The following is a 13,075-nucleotide window of genomic DNA, read 5'->3' on the forward strand; positions in this document are numbered from 1 at the left end:
AGAAATAATTCACACAGAGACTCCGAAGATTGTGTAGGAATATCCCTAAGGCTGCTATTTTGGATTAATTATCCCCATAAAGTTGGTGGACTCTAATATATATATATTTATATATTTCATGATAAGTTTAAACATAATTTGAAGTGGCTGGCTTAAGTTAACTACGTTATACATAATTATATTAAATGTCATCTAAAATATTTTAGACTTGATAGTACTTAAATTTAGTCATTAATCAGGGATAAAATTCGAAATGCTATTCTTACCGAAAGCAAAGATGCTGAATATTTATTAATTATTCTTCAATCTTCGTTGTATCTTATGCTATACTAATTTGGAATATTTCGAATTTCCTTTGTATTATCATTCTACATTTGGTCATAATATGCATGATTATAGTTGAGATTGAGAATCATTGAGATATATACATACTATCCCCTGTCACAGAGACATTACAAGTATCCTAATTAGACATGCATGAAATGATAACTACATAGCCACAAATAAAATTGCTAGTGTCACTCCAAGTGTTTTGGCAAAAAAATCAACCCAAAGGATGGTATGAACTACCTAACATTCCAACATTATATTGAATTAACCCACTAGTTCCCTTTTTGGGAACGTTCAGTGCAAACGAACACAATAAATCACCAATCAAGACTACAAAATATACTTTATCTGTGGGAAGAGCTGCAGTCGTACTTATATATCCAGTCACATCAACACAATAAAACTTATAGTGAAAGCACAGAATTGCCTCAAGACTCAGTGAAGCGCTGGAACAAGACAGAAGTAATTGTTCTCGAGAAGTTTTTGATATATATATATATATATATTTTGTCCTGGAGAAAGATATCATAGAAGGTACAGAAATCTTACAAATGGAAAACTTGTCACTTCCAGTCATGACACTCAGCACAATAAACAGTAGATGCCGCCTTCAGCCAACTTCCCTGATTTCCCAAATTATGCCACTACTTAACCCTGATTGACATTGATATATTAGAATTTATCATGTCAGCTGAACGATGAATAATGACAAGAAACAATGGCTTTCTTTCCTTCCAGCTTTCTTTTTGTTAAAAAAAAAAAGAGAAACAGGATTTCGTATCATGTCGCATTACTATTTTCTTTCTTAACCCACTGAGTGACTTGTTTTCTTGAACTTTGAGCAACTTGTTTTCTTGAATTGTGCCCCTGGTGTTTCTTTGTGCTGGAGTTCCTTGCTCTACTGGTATTAGGTTTGTTTGTGGAACCACTAGAATTTGTTCTGGAGTTGGCTGCCAGATCTTTGTCTTGTTGCTCTTTTGCCTCCTCGGTGGATGCTGTTGAGGGTAATGCAGCAGGTTGTGGAAGATAAATACCTGGCCGCAACACTTCATGCTTTTTTATTTCAATTAGACCACCCTTCTCTTGCTGGAGTTTCAAGATTGCATCAAATTTTGCTCTTCTTAATTTCTCCGAGACTGAGGAAAGAATCTTGTCCTCATTGTTGACTTCAGATCTGCTGGAGGTCTGGATTCAAACAGTGAGCAGATATCAACAGATCTTCCAGACTACTTCAAATATAAATAACAAAACATTAAAACACCACAAAAAACAAACACTTTATTTAGGGGAGAAGGGTCAAATATGCCAAAATATGCCCCTAAACTATTTGAAAAGGTTTAGATATACCCTCCGTTTAAAGTTTGGTCCATTTATACCCTCGCCGTCCAACTTTTGGTCTACATTTGCCCTTTTGGGTGTTAGTTGGCCAACTCGGAATATCCAACACATTTTACTTCTATTTAAATGCCAAATGGATTTTCCACGTCATTTTTATGTATTATCACTTGACATTTATATTCAAGGGAAAAGGGTCAAATATGCCCTTAAACTATTCGAAAGGTCTAGATATACTCCCGTTTAAAGTTTGGTCAATTTATACCCTCGCGTCCAAACTTTTGGTCTACATATGCCCTTATGGGTGTTAGTTGGTCAATTCGAAATATCCAACTCATTTTACTTTTCTTTAAATGCCAAATGGATTTTCCACATCATTTTTGTATATTATTACTTGACATTTATATTAAAATAGAAAGGGGTTTTTTATGCCCCTAACTATCCGACCTAATTTTAAAACACATATACGACCCGTCTTTTAAATAATCTATACAACCCGACCTTTTTTTTAAATACCCTATATGGGTCGGATTAGGGCATAATTGAACCATTTAAATGGCGAACACTATCGTACTCTGATTGGAACCGCCGAGGAATCAATGGCACGACAACTAAAGGAAAAGGAAGTCGAGGTTTGAAAAGTGTTTTGGCGCAACACAGAGCTGGAGGCGCAAACCTGGCAGGCAAGGACTAGAGCAGAGGAGTTCACCGCAACAACGTTACAGACACAACTGCAAGCTGCAGCAGGCGATGATGACGTAAATAACAAAATAATTCACACATATATGAGTCGGATTAGGGGCATAATTGAACCATTTAAAAGACGGTCGTATATGTGTTTTAAAATTGGATCGGATAGTTAGGGCATAAGTGACCCCTTTCTCTTTTAATATAAATGTCAAGTGATAATATATATAAATGATGTGAAATCCCATTTGGCATTTAAAGAAAAGTAAAATGAGTTGGATATTTCGAATTGACCAACTAACACCCATAAGGGCATATGTAGACCAAAAGTTGGACGCGAGGGTATAAATTGCCAAAACTTTAAACGGGGGTATATCTAGACCTTTCGAATAGTTTAGGGGCATATTTGACCCTTTTCCCTTGAAATATAAATGTCAAGTGATAATACATAAAAATGACGTGAAAAATCCATTTGGCATTTAAATAAAAGTAAAATGAGTTGGATATTTCGAGTTGATCAACTAACGCCCAAAAGGGCATATGTAGACCAAAAGTTGGACAGCGAGGGTATAAATGGATCAAACTTTAAACGGAGGGTATATCTAAACCTTTTCAAATAGTTTAGGGGCATATTTGACCCTTCTCCCCTTTATTTAGTATCCAGGGTTACTAACCAACTGTACTTTGTTTCAGGTCTCACATATCAGATCTCTAGTTTATTTGTTCCATATTTTATAGGCAAAGCTTTTACAGTTTGACTTCTCAAAGCTCAATATAGAAACTAAACTTGCATAAACAGTCGCACTAAAAAAGAGTTTACAAGAGCCATAATCCACACACAAAACTGAGGATGTGTATACTGTCTCATCCTCTTAACTTATCATCCTCATTATCATCCCCATAAACCATAAGTGTGGTTACACATATGGAGACCTATCAGCCTTTTATTTCTATTCTTGAACTTTTGTCTATCGGCCCTCGTGCTCTATCAGAGCTCCCACTGGCTACAGAGCACAAAACCATTAAGCACAAAAATTCAAATAGGGTCTTTCTTTTACAGAAAGGCAAGAGTAGATATTTCTATAATAATGCTGTATTCAAAAAGTATTGTGACCATCAAATACAACAACTTATTATAGATTGTGATGCTACTGCAACACAAATCGATGTATTACTTATATACAGTTATTACAAGAGGATTACATTATCATCAACACTATCATTTCCCAGGATCAGGATGCAATTAAATTCCTATTTGCTGGCTCAAGGTCTCTGACATTTTTACCATTTATTCAGCACCCTCAAATAAAAGAAACCCAGACGTTTCAAATTTTAGGATGACATAATTGAAAAAAAGCATCATGTTTAGCAGAGTGAAGCAATTCACCTCGAATGAGACTATATCTTCACTATTAAAAAGCTAACACTTCGTGCTCAAAAAAATCTTTCATCAACCAAAAAAAGGTGGATTTAGAAACCAACCTATTGGATTTCAAATTGTAACAACTAGAGACTCAAAGTCAAGCTTAACTCCTCAAATTATTTTCTTTTCTATTTCTCAATTCTCTGGCAAATGTTGCATACAATCCCATACCTTCTTGCTTGCTCGCCATTATTTACCAACAATTCCTATACAGTTTTATAAAGATCAATACAATAAGAAAAAGGAGGATACGGAAATTAATCAATGAGCTAACACTTGGTTCTCAAAAAAAAAGTCTTTCATCAAATAAAAATTGGAGAGGAGGTTGTTAGAGATAAATAATAATCACATCATATACACAAGAACATCCACAAGAGTTATAAAGGCCTTAGGTAACTCCACCAATATGTTGACATTCTATATTTGGATGCTCTAATACATTCACAACAAGGAGTTCTAATACTTTTATACAACACTTCGCTATTCTTTTTGCTAGTGAGGAGTTTCCTTGCCCCACTAAGGGAGAAGAACTCTTTTATATATACATATGATGATTCCTGATTTCAACAATAAAAAGAACCTTAAGCCCGCCTATATGGCACTACCACAAACCAAATTTCCCTTTTAATTTATTTATTTACAAAATTATCCTTCCCCTCTCATGAAAAGTTGTGAAATTTATTAAAAGAGACTTTTATATGATGAGCTGCGACTTTAATAAAGAGTTGTGACTTTTATGAAAAGTTATGACTATTATTAAGAGTTGTGACTTTTATGAAATTTTGCGACTTCAATGAAGAGATGCGACTTTTATGAAGAGTTGTGACTTTTATGAAAAGTTGTGACTCTTATAAAAGGTTGTGACCTTTCCAATGGATTGAAACTTTTTCAAATAGTTGAAACCTTTCCGATAAGGCATAATAAATATTTGTTCACTCTACCCTTTGTTGTCTATAAATAGAGGGATTTCCTCAAATTTTCTAACAACAAAAATTCAGAACCTCTTTTTTTTTCTTCTCCTTTACAATTATATATTTGTGTACTTTTCTTATTTAGAGTGGTTTACTGACACTATTGCTTATGTTAGAGATCCTGATAAGTATTTTTACTGTCATTAATTCATGTTTATGTTATTAAAGATAAATAAATGATAAGATGTTATAATTTTTATTTTTCCTTCAGATTATTAATGCTCGCTACTACGTAATATTGTATGTGATAATATCATTTTTAGTTTTAATGAGTGATAGGTTTAAGTATTATTTTATAAATGTATTCCCGCGTGAAGCGCGGATAATTTACTAGTATTCATATATAGGAGCAGCTGGTACAATATTTCAGCAAATCAAGGTATTTCCCCTACCTAAAAATTTGAGAAAAGATATGACTTGACTTGTAAATAACTGAAGATATTTGTGCAACTTACCACAGCATGCTGAGTCTTCACAAAGTCAAGCACATGCTCAATGTCCTTTGCAAGAAAAGATTTGCGACAAACTGGGCACTTCCTCCTAGATTCTTCTGTTGAATCACACATCACCAAGCAAGAAACATTATGAGCTATGGAACTAGAAATGATGGAATATTATGTCCACAAAAAGACACAGTAAAAATAAAAATTCACCCTGGGTCCCCCAAAACCTCCAACTTGTTAACACTCATCTGGAATATATTTTAATTTAAAACCTAAACATAAAAATAAAAAATTCAGTGATTTCTTTACCCGCTCCTCAAAAAATGAGGGATTTTACGATGGAAAACAAAATTATTAAGTTAGTCCTTAACAACCTAGCTTGCGAGCCAAAAGAAACACTTGGTATATATAACCAATGTCAGTGATATAGGAGCAAAATATGGAAGGAAATAAGCTGATTCACTGAATCATGATATATAGACAAAAGCAAGGCTCAAATAAAAACCTCAACCTCTCTGCAGAATGAAGAGACAGGAGACCTCTTAGCACCTGGGTTAGTAGATGCAGAGCCTCTTAAGACTAAATGATGCAAACTCTTGTTCTAATGAAGTGAAAGTGCTATTACTCTTGCAACTAGACGGGGTATGCAGAGAGTATGTGAATACATGAATTATTTCTACAGAATTTCATTAGTCAAGTAAATCGGATAAGAAAGATCAAGTCCCTGGGAAAAGTTGACAGGCACATGGTTCAACACAAGTAGCTGGTTGGCCCCACACAACTTTTTTACGCATCTGTCATCCTATTCCTTTCTTTGCCTTCTTTCTTTTTTGTGTGTGGATGAAAACTATCCTAAAGACCTTCGCTTCCCAATAAAATCCAGTTAATCTTTTTAAATCTAGTTGGAGCAGGAGAATAGAATGAAAGAGGAATATATGCTATAAAACAATTCAAATCCTAAGGCATCAATTTCATTGCAACGGACCATCCTGATCCCTGATACTTCCAGAAGATGAAGCAGAACCAGAAGCTGTAGGGGCATCAGATTCTTTTAGTAGTTCAAGCCAATTCCACCATCTGATGATGCACTCACTGCACAGTAAGAAAAATAAACGAGTTTAAAGTTGCTACCACACATCTTTCAGCCAGCGGGCGAAGTTATCATAATAAAAAGGTATTAGCAACAAAATTTACCAATGAAAGCAATGAAAACAAGACATTAGTTTCATAAATGGCTCAGAGCTCCCTGAATCTTCCGCAACTAACGGATACAAGCACAACGGACACTCTCCATCAGGGTGATTCATACTCGAAAGCCGCTCCACTGCTTCCTAATGATACATTCAGAGCATTAAATTTTTGGAAATTAAATCCACTTCTGAAATTCTAAAATTATTTGGACCGTTTAGCAACACTGCCTTTGTTGTCGTAGCTCATAAATGTGAGTCCCTGCTGAAAATTCTTATTCATAAAATCAAAAATAGAATTTTTATTAGCATAAAGCTAAAAGAAAACCCAGGATCAATCAAGCATATAAATGACAGATCTTTATTAAAAAAATATATATATAAATGACAAATACTTGGCATCTGTAACCTAATAAACTTCAATATCCTGAAGACCTGAACTTTTATAAATACTCTATTCTACATCTACTTTGCTCCTTTCTCTATTAACGCTTTTAATCGGATGCAAAAATATCAGTGTGTTCTTTGAATTCATTTGACTGAGGACAAAAAGATCCGAATTATATTGTCATAAAAGAAAAGATCCGAAGTATATAGTTGTTCTTATTCATCATAACGTGAGTTCTGAGATTCTGGATCTATGTTTTATTAAACGAGGATAATCTAACTAGGATTGTCATTGATCACCAAACTGGATCTCAACAGTGCAATGGTTACCTCACAAAGTGCTACAAGCATTAGACATGAGGAAAGTTCACTGGCCCTTTCTGAAATACAACTTATCAATTGTTTTTGCCTTTGCTCATCAAGACCCTTGGAATCGATAATTCTAATAGCGGGTGGCTCGTCAGGATACTGCCAAAATAATTATATCAGTGCAGGAAAGAAATATGAAACATGTCTAATCACATAAGTATGGCTATTGCATGAACTAGTTAACCAAGACAAAAAAAATGGGACACAAGTGTATCTGGACTGCAGAAAGCAATCAGATGAAAAGAAAAACACATAAAATTTGATGACACAAATGCAGATGAATTAGACGACAAGGTCCAAATTGTAATCATCACCCCCCAAAAAGAAATCACAATGATAGATGTTCAAACATGCATATTGTGTACAATTTTAAAGAAGAGGAATGCAAGACATTTTGAAGGCAAGAGCAGCTCAACCCAGAAAATCAACAGGCATTTCTCTTTTTCATTTTTTGTTGTAAAGAACAGTTTCTTAGAAGATGCAGGATCATGGATGGACATTTTTTTAATCAAGAATGCTGAATCATTGATCAACTTTTTTGACTCCTTGTAAGAATTACAGGGGGGGGGGGGGGTTGTCCTAGTTAATATTAAATCAGCTCTTTTTGGGTGCTGATGATATAACATGTAAACATTTGAGAGAGAGAGAGAGAGAGAGATCACAGTGTACCTTAGAACCAGCCTGGATTCCTATGATTGCTTCCACAAACTGAAACACAGGAGAAAGTGAAAATAGAAACTATTTTCTATAGCAACTACAACATAATCAATAGGAAAAGTAACCATGAACTTAAAGAAGAAAAAGAACTATCAAGTATAACGCCACGTCATCAGATCCATTGAAATTATCAGAAAAGATTGACAGCCTTAGGAAACACGAACTATTCTTAAACCAGTTCTCTCTTCGTCACTGTGTTCAAAATGTGTACCTCATCTGTATAGAATATTATGCCTCCATTAATCTCTCTAGCAGACTCCGCCTCTGCATTTTCTTACACTATCGAAATTGTGACTAAACATGAAAATTTCTCTAATGCTTTAACCTTCCAATCTAGGCGATTCATAAAGTATTATTGTCAAAGGCTTATCTATAACGAGCTGAAATGGAAAGCTGGTCAGGTCATATAGCTGACTCCGTCTCTCTTTGGATTGAAACATAGTTGTTGCAGTAGTGTTGTCAAAGACTTATCACACATGCTAACCTGAGCTACTTGATGCTCAAGATGACCACGTTGCCTTGCTTAAACACACTTCAGCATAGAGGTGTGCCTTATTTCTATGGGCTTCATATAAACATTAAAATTACAGGTAAAAAGACAGACTTGCATTTAATAAAAAGTAAATTTAAAATTTTAATCTAAGAAACTAATCACTTGACCAGAATTAAGAACTCTTTTAGCATCAAACCTTGTGTTGGTTTTTGAACTCAATTACGTGCTTTTACTTCAGGATTTCACTTAATGTCAGATTTTCATTTACCTTGTTCGTATAAATGTTGTATGTGTTCAGCATTATTTATTCTTGCATTATATTTTCTTTTTGTTCATTTTTTTTTCTAAATCCCTCTTTTAATAGCTTTTTGCACTTGGACCAGCAAACTTTAGGCAGTTCTCAATGTTTTTTCATCTTTGACAGTGCTGCGTATGAGGCGTTCATGTAGGCTTGCCTCCATGCAACAGCGGAAAAAATAAAACATTTTGGTAGGCGGTAACTACATGTGGAGAATATGGGAGTCCTTAACTGAACTATGACATATCCTCCTCTTCTTTTCCTTTTTTTTTTTTTGACAAGTTACATCTCCTTTATCCTCTCCCCTTTATTTCCCCACAATTAACAATATATCTGGATCACATTGTACTTCCAATTGACATATCATTTCTTACAAAGGTGACCGACAAGGCGACAACAAATTTGGAAGGAATTGAAACTAAATTATGAAAGAATATGGAGGAGCAATTTAAGTTTAGGAGGTTCAATGTTTAAAGGAACAGTTCCAATGGATGCACAGAAATGAGAAATGAACATAATTTAACCTTAAAAGAAGCGAAACCAATTGTAAGAGGTGATGGAATGAAGACCAAAATTAAATAGACTCAGATAGCTGCCCCCTTAAAAAATTGATAGAGACGTATTGAAATTAACACCAATAACTGATGATTAATGAGAAAGCCAGTTTTATTAAATTTATAGATTTGTCACTTTTAGCCGACGATGAGTGAGGTGATCGCTTTATAGGTGAAGCCAGTAACTTTAAAGAAGTTTGAACTTCTAATAATGACTAGCAATCTGGACCAAATGGAAGGAGGTTGATTCTTTGAATCTCAGCTTTAAGGAGCTGAAAAATATTGGGGGTATTGGGACATTAAAATTAGTTAATTTAAGTGCAAATCGATTATTTTGTACTAAAATAATATTTGTCATTTTTTCTTTTAAATCTCTAAAAAATGTGGGTTTCACTTCAATAAATGCTTGTCGGTTCAAGACCCGTGGACCTTGTAGTGTTTTTATGCTTCACACTTTGGAGAAAACATTGATATATTATACGGGAAACTATACACGTAATGACAAATTAGCAATCTGAATTGAAAGGGCACTAGGGGCATATTACCATCAATGCACAACGATTGTAACCGGTACTACTCCACTACAAGTTTCCAAGGTGTTTGTAGCTTAAGTGGAAGATAACTTATTGTACTTCCTAATATTTCGGAATTAGCCCCCAGGGCCCATTCTTTGGGTTGTTATATAGCACTTTATCCTTATCTAGAAATTAGCTAAAACAGAGTGAAGAGAACGATCCTCCTATTATATTTTGGAGGTCTTCATAATTTTCCCCGGTCTTGATGACACATGATCTTTTCCCTTTTGTACTTCTTTTTATTTTGATTATGAATGAACTTTTTCCATACCAAAAAAAAAATCTTTTCATGAATTTCCTTTTCCATCATACATTTTTTCCTTATTTTATAAAATTCTGTTTTTGGATCTTTTTGCTGCTCTATTTAGGAGATTCTACTTGAAGGATCGGACTTGTAGTGTAGCCACAATGCAAGAATGATAGAGAAGTAGCAGTTTTCAATTTGGGGTTTATACACATTCAGTTCTCTGCTCAATCGCTAGTTCAATTAAAAAATGTCATTCTCCGATCAAAATTACCAAATCAGCGCCAGATTCATTAACAAAAAAAAAGCTTATCTGCTGCCCCCAACTCCCAATTCTCATAACAAAAGTCCCATCCCAGGACACAATGCAAGAATGACAGAGAAGTATCAGTTTTCAATTTGGGGTTTATACACATTCAGTTCTCTGCTCAATAGTTAAGTTCAATTAAAAAATGTCATTCTCCTATCAAAATTACCAAATCAGCGCCAGATTCATAAACCAAAAACAAAAAATTATCTGCTGCCTCCAACTCCCCAATTCTCATAACAAAAGTCCCATCCCAGAACACAACAAAATTATATTGCAAGCACAAAATCATAAAGATTCCAGCACAGAGATCAATCAGGTAAATAATTTTGGTTGGAAATAGAAAGAACCTGTTGAGAAGAGTCATCGGCAGTACGAGGCTTGATATGAAGATGAAACGAAGGAGGATAAGTTTGTAGGAGTAAGCAATCGTCGCCATAAACAGCTTGTAATGCTTCTACTTCTCCCACTATTTCTTCTTCTTCCGCCATGTTTGGCTTTGTGGCAAAGGCGGTGGTGAGCGTTGTTAACTTTGTACACAAAAATATATATACATGGTGGAGCTCCTTCAACTATACTTTTTTATTTTCAACAAAGACAAATTTAGTCCATATTAAATTAATTTCAGTATTTAACCCTTTATTTTCAAAAAGCTACTTAAAATTTTCTTTTTTAAAAAGAGAAGGTTTTAATTTTCTTTATGGTATTTTCGAACTTTTTTCAGATACTAAAAAACTTGCATGTAATGAAGTAAAGAAAAATAGAGTTGAAAGTGGACCTTTTCGCTGCGTATTGTTTCATTATGTATTGTATTATATTATATTATTTTAATGAGTACGATGTTTGAATAGACTGTATTATTTTTTATTATTGTATAATATCACACATCTATAAATTGAATGATTATTTTATAAAATTAAAAAAAAAAAGAATATGGAATAGAGTTTATTATGAAAGGTTAGATAAAAGACGGAATGTGATTATTAAATAAGAAATATTGATATAATGAAGGGGGGGAAAGTATCATGATAATAACACGATCACACCAAATTGATTATTCAAATTTTTTCATCGTTATCTGACAATAAATTTTAACAATATAATACAATAAAATTTAACTAACAATCAAAACAAATATTGTATTTAACTAATAATACAATACAATAGGTGATAATCATCCAAACAAAATATTATTTTCCTGAAACTATATTTTACGAGAAATCTCTCTATAAATTCTTCTTCTCATTCTTTACATTCATTCTCGTGGAGAAGAAAGAAAAATAAAGTTAGGCATGAAAAAATTTCTTGAGGTCTAACGTTTTAGTCGAATGATTTTGAATTTTCCTGGCTTTCTATCATAGTCTACATTTGTACATTCAAATGATCGACATTTTCATCAAGTTGGGTTACTCGATACCTTGAATCTTTTCTTAACGGCAGTCATTGTTGACTGTTTATGAACAATAGCCGCCACTGACAACACTCCATTGATATCGTCATGTACATGGTACAACAAGAAGAAAACTAGCAGAAATCGAAAGATTGTTATCTAACTAACCTCATAATTATATTTTTTTTATTACAACCACGAATCAATTTTATACAATATAAGGACAAATTTAACAATTTTAACCGTTTAGAACATATAATTTTCACGCTTAGGTATTTAAGATGCAAAATTATTCACCCCTGTATTGTGTGACTAGACTACACTTTACAATTACTTAAATGTTTTTCATGCCTATGTGCGACATGTTTGGAAAGTCACCTGATAATTGAAATTGATGTAATTATTAGAGTAGTAAACAGTCTAGCAATTACACTGATCTATTTGTTTGTGATAGTTTAATTTCATGGTAATTACACTTTGATTGAAGGGAAACTTACATAAATATATTATAATAAAATAAATTTATTATTTATAGCAATAACATTTTTTTCACTTGATCACTTTTAAATCATTTATAATACAAGTTTAGTACATATTACAAAGAACAGTTTATTATTCACATATAATTCAAGTTTTAATGATGGATAATACATTTATTACACATTTTAATACACTTATGATACAATGTATCAAATTTTTACCAAACTTATGATATATATATATATATATATTGCAGATTTAACATAACATTGCTGTAAATAGTAATAAATAAAAAGTATCACTAAAATCAGTAATTATTTATTAAAATGTACAATTTCATGTAATTTATCCTTGATCAACAAGTGTAATCATAAGGTTATATTGAATTTTAAAAATAAAAATTAACTATTTAAAATTAAAATTTTATATTACAAAAAAGTGTCTTTATAAATGATATTGAATTGAATATTTAAGATATATATAGTCTTTTGAAAACATATTATTAAATAAACATATGTCATTAACTAATGTCATAAAAAATTTATATTTTTCAATTTAATATATTATAATTAAATTAATCATAAAAACTAAAAGTACATAATTTTTATAAACATCATGAAATGCATGTTTTGACAAAAAAAATAATTAATACTGTCAATATAATGTCATAAAAATAAAAAATATTTTGACAAAAAGACAATTTATCAAATCTAACTTTAAAAAAATTGCAATGTTAAATATCAAGTCAATACTCATAAAACAATGAAACTGATAATATAACATAAGCTCTACATTCAAAAAAAAAAAATTTAACATAACATACATAATTTGATTTAAAAAGAAACGAAAAATGTAAGTCCATAACTTTATTCAAAAATGAACTTT

General features: G+C 32.7%; 1 protein-coding gene across 2 annotated transcripts; it reads right to left on the reverse strand.

Moving 5' to 3' along the window:
* Positions 1–796: 796 nt before the first annotated feature.
* LOC101256805 (uncharacterized) lies at positions 797–11,094 on the reverse strand. Of its 2 annotated transcripts, XM_019215742.3 has the most exons (8): positions 10,671–10,920; positions 7,802–7,840; positions 7,094–7,231; positions 6,384–6,520; positions 6,175–6,281; positions 5,202–5,296; positions 3,947–3,981; positions 797–1,515 (listed from the first exon to the last, which is right to left on the reverse strand). In XM_019215742.3, exons 1-8 carry the CDS (start codon positions 10,809–10,811, stop codon positions 1,452–1,454), a joined length of 756 nt encoding a protein of 251 aa, XP_019071287.1. In that variant the 5' UTR covers positions 10,812–10,920; the 3' UTR covers positions 797–1,451. The 2 variants fall into 2 exon arrangements, with proteins under 2 accessions (XP_019071287.1, XP_004229744.1); XM_004229696.5 differs by lacking the exon at positions 3,947–3,981 and having other exon boundaries at positions 10,671–11,094.
* Positions 11,095–13,075: the final 1,981 nt, after the last annotated feature.

This window comes from Solanum lycopersicum, chromosome 1 (genome assembly GCF_036512215.1).
Source record: "Solanum lycopersicum chromosome 1, SLM_r2.1".
NCBI lineage: Eukaryota > Viridiplantae > Streptophyta > Magnoliopsida > Solanales > Solanaceae > Solanum > Solanum lycopersicum.

Excerpts from the sequence above, each read along its gene's own strand:
- LOC101256805 (XM_004229696.5), bottom strand. The coding sequence starts at position 10,811 with ATGGCGGAAGAAGAAGAAATAGTGGGAGAAGTAGAAGCATTACAAGCT. Across the intron at positions 7,841-10,670 it reads CCGATGACTCTTCTCAACAG|TTTGTGGAAGCAATCATAGG; the intron begins GTTCTTTCTATT and ends CCTGTGTTTCAG. Across the intron at positions 5,297-6,174 it reads AAGTATCAGGGATCAGGATG|AAGAATCTAGGAGGAAGTGC; the intron begins GTCCGTTGCAAT and ends GTGATTCAACAG.